The sequence below is a fragment of the Hoplias malabaricus genome, chromosome 9 (genome assembly GCF_029633855.1).
Source record: "Hoplias malabaricus isolate fHopMal1 chromosome 9, fHopMal1.hap1, whole genome shotgun sequence".
NCBI lineage: Eukaryota > Metazoa > Chordata > Actinopteri > Characiformes > Erythrinidae > Hoplias > Hoplias malabaricus.
Window position 1 is genome coordinate 42,516,503 of NC_089808.1, and position 8,972 is coordinate 42,525,474.

Sequence of the window (8,972 nt, forward strand, 5' to 3'; positions counted from 1 at the left end):
CTGCATTGAGTTTTTGTTTTGCCTTTCCATTATTTCTTTATTTTTTAAATAAAATTATATTTGTCATCTTTAATGCTACACAACAGTTACTAACAAATGACAAAGAGCAAGATAATATTTTATTTTGAATCACCATTATACATTACACGATAAATGCTTCAGATCTTATTTGTACACATAGCTGTTCGTTTTAGGTGCTTCATTATGGTGGTGGTATTAATCCCATGACACTGACAGTGGACACAGGACGCTGTCGGCTGAACATTTTGTGGTTGAGCAACTATTCTGAGTGAAACTAATGTGTATATGTGTCTTGTTTTGCACTGTATGTGTACATTGTGTAGACATGGTCCTGGAGGAACGTGTCTCACTTCACTATGTACTCACCGTGGCTCAAATCACAATACAGCCTCTTTGTTTATCGTTCATTCATGCTTTCATTTCTTCATCCCAGTGGGGTCCAGAGCTTATCCAGAATCATTTGGCTGGAGGCAAGGGACACACTGGACATGGCACCGGTCCATCTCAGGACATCACACAAATGCAGGTCTGTGAGGAGTGTGGTGTGTTCTCTATGTTTCTGAGTGGGTTTCCTCCAGGTGACTGTCTGTGAGGAGTGTGGTGTGTTCTCCCTGTGTCTGCGTGGGTTTCCGCCGGGTGACTGTCTGTGAGGAGTGTGGTGTGTTCTCTCTGTGTCTGCGTGGATTTCCTCCGGGTGACTGTCTGTCAGGAGTGTGGTGTGTTCTCTCTGTGTCTGCGTGGATTTCCTCCGGGTGACTGTCTGTCAGGAGTGTGGTGTGTTCTCCCTGTGTCTGCGTGGGTTTCCTCCGGGTGCTCTGGTTTCCTCCCATGCTCCCAACACACGTTGGTAGGTGGATTGGAGACTCAAAAGTGTCCGTATTGGTTGTAAATGTTCAGAGAATATAATTTTTGTGAAATTGGTAAAACAATTATCTGAGCATCAGGAAATGAGCTGCACACACACCGCTTTTCAAATTAAAAGCATTTGCAACTCCATTTCTGAGGTGAATACTTCATTGGAGCCACAGATGCTAATGAACGTGATGTAGTTTAATAGAAATTACAAACACTTATTTCAATATTCTGTGAGATGCATGAAATAAATGCAGTTAAATTCTACTTTAATCTCACACTGTACCAATTTTACAATAGTGCTGCTTGTCAAAATACATCCATCCATCCATTATCTGTAACCGCTTATCCAATATGGGTCGCGGGGGGTCCAGAGCCTACCTGGAATCATCGGGCGCAAGGCGGGAATACACCCTGGAGGGGACGCCAGTCCTTCACAGGGCAACACAGACACACACACATTCACTCACACCTACGGACATTTTCGAGTCGCCAATCCACCTGCAACGTGTGTTTTTGGACTGTGGGAGGAAACCGGAGCACCCGGAGGAAACCCACGCGGACAACACACCAACTCCTCACAGACAGTCACCCGGAGCTGGAATCGAACCCACAACCTCCAGGCCCCTGGAGCTGTGTGACTGCGACACTACCTGCTGCGCCACCGTGCCGCCTTCAAAATACATATTTATATTAATTTATATTAATTATTACTAGCCCCCTCCAGGGTGTATTCCCGCCTTGCGCCCAATGATTCCATGTAGGCTCTGGACCCACCGCGACCCTGAAATGGATAAGCGATTACAGACAATGAATGAATGAATTAATAATTATCAGCAGCATAGATAAACTTCTCATTTCCCTGAGGGCACTCTCCATCCGTTCCCATCCATACTCTTCAACTCCCAAAATCATTTGAAAGAGTATTCTTCAGGTAAATTAACTGATTCTGATCTGGTGAAATAGTGTGCAGTTAGAAGTAAAGTGAAATTAACAGAATGAAAAAAGTATAACCTCTTGCAAACAATGAGTTTTAATGAGCAGAAGTATATATATATATAACCTTACAGTATTTGAGTAGAGCTTTTCTCTTTGGTTTCTTTAACTGTTATAGTAGTGTAAAAAGTTTCCGTTTATTGACCGCTCAGAGCTCAGAGCTGAGAAAAGTTGAGTTAAAAACATGTTTATTGTAAGTTGAGGCAAAGATTGTTGACGTTTTTAGTCAAACTGAAGCAGACTTTGAAAAGAAGGAACATTTTTGTTGCTTTATAATTTAATTACAAAATAGCTGAGATTTTTCTACATATTAAAGCACTAATTTGCTTGTTATATTTATTTCTTGTTACTGTGTGTTTGCATATTATTTATCATAAAATATTTTGCATTGTTTTTTATTATTCTTTAAAATTTAGAAAATTAAGAATAGGCCATTCGTTCACTTTACAATAAACCAACTTATGAAAGGAGTCTGAATGAATATTTTTACATTTTTAAAAATACAGAACTACATGGGTTTTTATTATTGAACCCATTTTAATACACACTTCTTTCATCCATCCAAACCAGTGGATTCCATTCCTGACTAAAAACAGGAATCCCTGATGTATCTACAAACGTGATAAAAGTGTAAACACGCCACAGGTGGGGAGGTTCTCTAAAAGGAAGTTCCACTCTAAATAGTGCCCTGTTTGGGTTTTAAAGTAATGAGTTCCTACACACTGTGTATAATGAATCACACAAGAATCATTTGGTGTTCAGACATCAGTGCACTCTGTGTGGAGAAGCTTATATTTCATTGTAATCCTCATAGTGCGCCACCTTAAAAACCTCACAGCCTTTTGGGACAAAGCCCAAATTGACAGTTAAAGCTATTGTTCTGTTTATTCTTTTAATGTACAATAAAACATTTTCAGTGTCAAATTAAAAATAAATTAGACCCAGTTTAATATGAACTTATTTTAATTCACAGAAAAATATCCTTTACTTTACACAGTAAACCAATAAAGAGTTCATCTTGGCTTGAAAAATATTTTGCTATATTCACTCCCTACTTCCTATCTGTGTTTCACACTGGTTCCACTATCATTTCATTAAAAAAAACTACAGCATCTGAACTGGTTACATTTAGGACAAAGTCATTGTAGCTGTTTAGACAAGTGTTGATGTGGAGGAGGAAACACATTTCAATATCAGTGAACTAATAATGAAATGCATCTTTATTTTATCAAAGAAAAAGGTAAAACACTTTGCCAATTAAACACAGATTATAAATAGGAATATTTAATGAGCCACTTCACTGTGCATGTGCTCTCTGACCACAACTTTACACTGCATTAATACAGGCATAGCTTTAAATAAAACAAAATACAGTATGGATTTCTAAGGTAATTATCATTTATACTCGGAAGCATTTTTGAAAAAGAAACAGCTCTTAAAGAGGCAATAAAAACAAAGACAGGCAACAATGTACTAAATAACAATACATATTTCTTTGATTTAAAAAAGGCTATGAAATAATATAAAATTTACCAAGTTCACAAATCACCACCTTAACAAAAAAGATGACCTTAATTAACAAACAAAATTAATATGTCTGGATATGATTAATTGTTTTTCACAAGCTCATTAAACAATGATATATTAATATTATATAATTATTGATTAATATTATTAATTATATCAAATGGCAATGATTTGTGATTGTGATCTAAACTATATTCATCTTTTTTCATAAATTAAGTGAAGGTCCAATTTGTGTTTATACGAAGACCAAGAAGATCTGGCTGTTATTCTGAGCTCTGAATGTAAAGTAGTGTTCGGCGGCTTCTGACTGCTCTGCTACATGAGCTAAAAGTTCAAGACATTGATATGGATAAGAGTGAAAACTGAAGCCCTTGTGTTTTGAAAATTGCACTTTTTTAAACTGGGATCTTGATGTAGACACTTCATCTTTCAACTCTAGTCACAACTACAAAAGGGTCGCTTAAGATGGTTCAGAAATGAACAGAACCAGAATTCAAAATTGCTCCCTACTGCAAAAACAATCATGAGCAACAAATATCAGTCTTTTTTAGCACTGACTGAAGGCCATCATTCTCCTGTCTGTCAAATTTTCAGTGAATAAAGTATGGAGTTTAAAAAAAAAACAATAATGAACCATTTCAAACACTAATCTCCCAGATGATTCTGAAGGCGAGTGGCCAGCTGCCGAACCACGACATGTCTGAAAGATTTCAACGTAAATATCTTAAAGGTCTTTTCCAAATGGCACATGGCAGATGGAAATGTACTAATCATTAGACACACTCAGAGTGTTTGCATCAACAGTCCCACCCCCTACACACTGTTTGTCCAACATTTCAGAATGAGATTGCTGTGAGGACCTGATGGCATTCAGCCATTAGTACAATTGTGAGGTCAGGTGCTGATGACGGTGATTAGTTGTGGAGGACACACAGCAGTCCAACTCGTTCCCAAGGTACTATATAGAGCCCCATCACTCCAGAGAACTCAGTTCCACAAGTCCAGTGCGTGAGGGCTTTATACCCCTTTAGCAAAGACTTTGCATTGGCCTTGGTGACCATGGTACTCCAGTGTGTCCAATTTAATTGACACACAGTGTATGCAGCTGAAATCTCTCCTCATAAGGTGTGTCTATATAAGGATTGGACTGACAACGTTTGAACACTTTCAATTAATGAAAACTGACTAATATAAATAGATCTTGAAAACATCACATAGTTATGAATATTATGAGGAATATATATATATATATATCTGATGCATCTATTTAAAAGGCATGTGTGTTAAGAATAACTCACGTTTATACAATGGGCACACAAATGTCATAGAGTTCAGGCTCACTCTTAATGCACTTGTGCCTCTTTAAAGTGCTCGAATGTCTGAAGCTCTTTCCACACTCCGAGCAGAAATACGGTTTCTCTCCGGTGTGAATTCGCTGATGGAGCTGAAGGTTGCCCTGTTGATTAAAACTCATTCCACACTCTGAGCAGATGTATGGTTTCTCTCCGGTGTGAATTCGCTCATGGGTTTGGAGACTGATCTTTTGATTAAAGCTCTTCCCACACTCGGAGCACTGATATGGTTTCTCTCCGGTGTGAATGCGCTGGTGGGTTTGGAGATTACTCAGAAGAGTAAAACTCGCCCCGCACTCCGAGCAGGGGTACGGCTTCTCTCCGGTATGAATTCTCTGATGAGCTTTGAGATTGCTCTGTTGATTAAAACTCTTCCCACACTCTGTGCACTGAAACGGTTTCTCTCCAGTGTGAACGCGCTGGTGTAAGTTGAGATTACTCAGCTGGTTAAAAGTCTTTCCGCACTCGGAGCAGTGGTGAATTTTCTCCGTGTTTTCACTCTTCTGCGTTGGTCTGCGGTATATTATTGTGGGGTAAGTGCTGGAGGACACTGGCTGAGGGCTTGAGCCTCTTACGGACGCCATTTTCCCAAATCCAATCACTGTCACTATTTCAGCAGTGTGGTGTATTCTATTCATGGAATGTTTTTGTGGCAATAATTTTCATCTCCATTAGAAGGTTTACAGAAGTCATGCTGCACCTAGAAATAATTCATCCCTAGAGAGAGAGAGAGAGAGAGAGAGAGAGAGAGAGAATAATAGAACAATATCAGAGAACAGAATTATTACATTAGATAGTAACAAAAAATAAAGTGTATGATTCAAAAAAACAAGAAACTCAGTGTAAATCAATCCAGACATTACAGTTTATTCAAATATTAAAATAAATAAAAACACAAATTAAAAATCAGCTCACAAAGCAGTTTTTGTATCCACTTAAACCTATATTTCTCTTCCATAAAAACAATTCACGGTTTTAAAACAATACTCGAACGGTAGCTCAGATTCTACATTGTGTCCTATGCTGTGTTGTAAGGGATCAACATTTTAATAATTTGAGGGCACTTTTAAACCTCTGTTTGTTTTACCTGGACATATGAGCAAGGTAGCAAGATTTGCCCATGGTTTAAGATGCTCCCGTGGGTGAGTGACAGGACCAGGACGGGTCAGACATAGAACCAACAAGGTCAGCCCCCCTGACAGAACAGCATCACTCTAAACACAGGTAACCCACTACAGGACCATGTGGAGCCATATCTATAGAGTGAGTTACTGGGCTGTCCACATTTACCCCAGAGCCCAGGCCCACACTGAACCCAGCTGGCCCACCTTCAGCCCAGGTGGGCTACACTGAGGTGTGTTGGCTGGCTGGGAACAGGTATGGCTTTAGAAACAATCACTGGCAAAGTTTTAAGTTACACAAATGTTATAATTCTTAATTGAATCGGAGCACTGTCCGGTTTCTGGACAGCATTTAAACACAGAGACACTACAGAATTCACCCAAGGGTCTTCCTCCGAGTCTCTGGTCTCATACTGTACACATTTATAAATACCCTCATGATACACACACACACACGACACGTTTTCCCAGGCCCAGTGTAAAACAGACAGTAAATAATCCGAGCACATTTACAAGCTCTTACTTTAAAGAGTGACGCTCCTGATTTTCTCAAAAACAACAAGGAAGCCGCAGCTGTTCTTTAGTCTTCTTCTGTGGATCACATCCCCGGACTGAACACTAGCGCCCCCTGCTGAAACACTGCGCACTCAGACTGCAGCCAATGGGCTTCAAAACAACACAAGACACACAGCTACGTTCATGTAATACAACAAATAAGACACATTTCAGCAGTAAACTTTCTATTATTCTTAATAAAATGTAATAGATACACGACTATTAAACCAATGCGGGAAAAATATCATTATAAATTCACAAACTTCTGAAAGAGATTTTTTCATAGGTGCTCAGCTCTACTGCTCATCCACAAATGCATGTTCCTTACAAATGTGGCCCAAAAGGTTAATTGAAAAGCAAGAGAAAAGTGTTGGATGGAGCAAACATTTGGTTGTGGGGTGAGGGAGAAAGTGAGGATCTGAGAATGCGAGGGTTGTCACGCCAAACATTCAGTACTTATGTGGCTCAGATAATAACTTAAAACAAACCAGAAAGTTTAAATAAAGATAGATTGAGATAAAAACTACTGAAGAAAGTCACAAATGTCATCTTCCTAATTTATCAGGCCAATCCTATGCTTGCACCCTTTTCACATCTAGGGCTAAGCAGAAACCACACCTGAAGCTAGTAATTACAGCTAATAAGCAACTAGGTCAGATAAAAAGCCTTCAACAGATCAATCAATCAGAATATAGTCCCAAGATATACATTGCTAATAACACCTTATGTTTTTAGTTCTTTTTTCCCCCCCCCATTTATTTACAATATTACAAAAACATTTAACTTGGTATGGACGGTCAGTGTTGTAAATTCAAACCTTTCTCCACTGGGGAAACTCCCTGTCCTGCATATTTCCCCCAACACACCTGATTGAAATAATTTGTTAATTATTAACCAGTAAACCACTAAAATGTGTAGGGACCTCCAGGACCAGGGCTGAGAATGTATCCAAGTTGCAAAATGGAGGATATACTTTGTTATACTCTTTGCTTTATTCAGTGTGTCTGTGTGTTTATCAAGTATATCTATGAACTCGTGACTAAATAATTAAATTATATTAATTTAACGGAGGTATTCCATAGCAGGTAATATTTTATTAAGATATAATGTGATTGGGTTAAAATGGGGACGGAACTTTTACAGTGTTTTTCACTGGAGTCTCCACTGCCCTGTGTGGCTGTTGCTATGGCGAAATGAATAAGTTCTCTTCTGACCAATGAGTGAACAGCTGATATGCACCAACCAATCAGCGTCAAAGGCGGGTCTTGACGGAATACGAGTGCGATTGGAAATATTGCATCCAGTGTAAATCCCACAGCAGGCCAGGAGGCGGCGCTGCTTCTACAGCTGTTGTGCGAGTGTAATGCAGCGGAGAAACAGAAGCTGGAGCGGGTCTGAGAGTAAGATCTGCACCTGTCTCTGTTTACACTCTGATTTTATACTGAAACTTAGCTGAGCGGGGGAAACGTTTATCACTGACAGTTTGGTCTTGTTTTTCTCACCGCTGGAAAACTCCGAATTCTTAACTGCATTCAAACCGACCTGCAGAATGAAAAACAGAATGGAAAAGTGTGGGTTTGGAGACAATCCATCACCAAACTCAGCTCAAAAAGCTGTCTGTGTTAGGTTTTTTTGTAGAAATATATCCTAGAAATCCTGCACTTAAAACTAAAAATACGTCAGCCACGCACCAGACAATGTAATAATAGCTCATGGCTAAATGTTTTGTTTATAGCTTTTTATAGTACTAGCTATAACCTACCAAAACAAATCTTATATTAAACGGATAGTTCCGATCCTAAAATCTGATTGGCTGAGCCGTGTCGGTTCGAAGCCATTGTAAAGTACACGATACACCACCGTAAATATACGCCTATGACCGCCTCAACATTTGAATACAGTGCTTGGTTAAGCTAATGCCACCATTGTCCACCGCTTATCCGGGACCGGGTCGCGGGAGGACAGATGTATTTCTACTTGACTAAAAACCCTGAATATATGTGAACATATTGTTTTGTTCAATTGAGTAGCTATGTACTGCCCTCGTTGCTTAGCAACAGATCTCGCGATTAACTGGCTACACTGTGTGGCGGAGGAATACTTTCTTGTGAATGTTTGTTTATGAATAAATACGTATATGAATTGAACGTGTGTATTTTATTGTATTTTGGCTATGTTGACTGCCGTTTTATAAATGCAATAAGCCACTCGAGACAAGAATTTTAGAGAAAACCCTGTTTGGGATACTGCAAAAAAAGAAAAGATGAATTCCAGGAATTAAGTCAAAAAATCTTTGAGAAACACTTTGGAATATTTAAATTTCATTCATTCATTGTCTGTAAGCACTTTTGGACCATGGGAGGAAACTGGAGCACCTGGAGGAAACCCACACAGACACAGAGAGAACACACCACACTCCTCACAGACAGTCACCCGGAGGAAACCCACGCAGACACTGGGAGAACACACCACACTCCTCACAGACAGTCACCCGGAGGAAACCCACGCAGACACAGAGAGAACACACCACACTTCTCACAGACAGTCA

General features: G+C 39.4%; 1 protein-coding gene across 2 annotated transcripts; it reads right to left on the reverse strand.

Annotated features, from left to right (window-relative positions):
• Positions 1-2,846: 2,846 nt before the first annotated feature.
• LOC136707126 (zinc finger protein 239-like) lies at positions 2,847-6,873 on the reverse strand. 2 transcript variants are annotated; one of them, XM_066681036.1, is made up of 3 exons: positions 6,688-6,873; positions 6,393-6,497; positions 2,847-5,465 (listed from the first exon to the last, which is right to left on the reverse strand). In XM_066681036.1, exon 3 carries the CDS (start codon positions 5,384-5,386, stop codon positions 4,697-4,699), a length of 690 nt encoding a protein of 229 aa, XP_066537133.1. In that variant the 5' UTR covers positions 5,387-5,465; positions 6,393-6,497; positions 6,688-6,873; the 3' UTR covers positions 2,847-4,696. The 2 variants fall into 2 exon arrangements, with proteins under 2 accessions (XP_066537133.1, XP_066537135.1); XM_066681038.1 differs by lacking the exons at positions 6,393-6,497; positions 6,688-6,873 and adding an exon at positions 5,836-5,927.
• Positions 6,874-8,972: the final 2,099 nt, after the last annotated feature.

Excerpts from the sequence above, each read along its gene's own strand:
- LOC136707126 (XM_066681036.1), bottom strand. The coding sequence starts at position 5,386 with ATGAATAGAATACACCACACTGCTGAAATAGTGACAGTGATTGGATTT.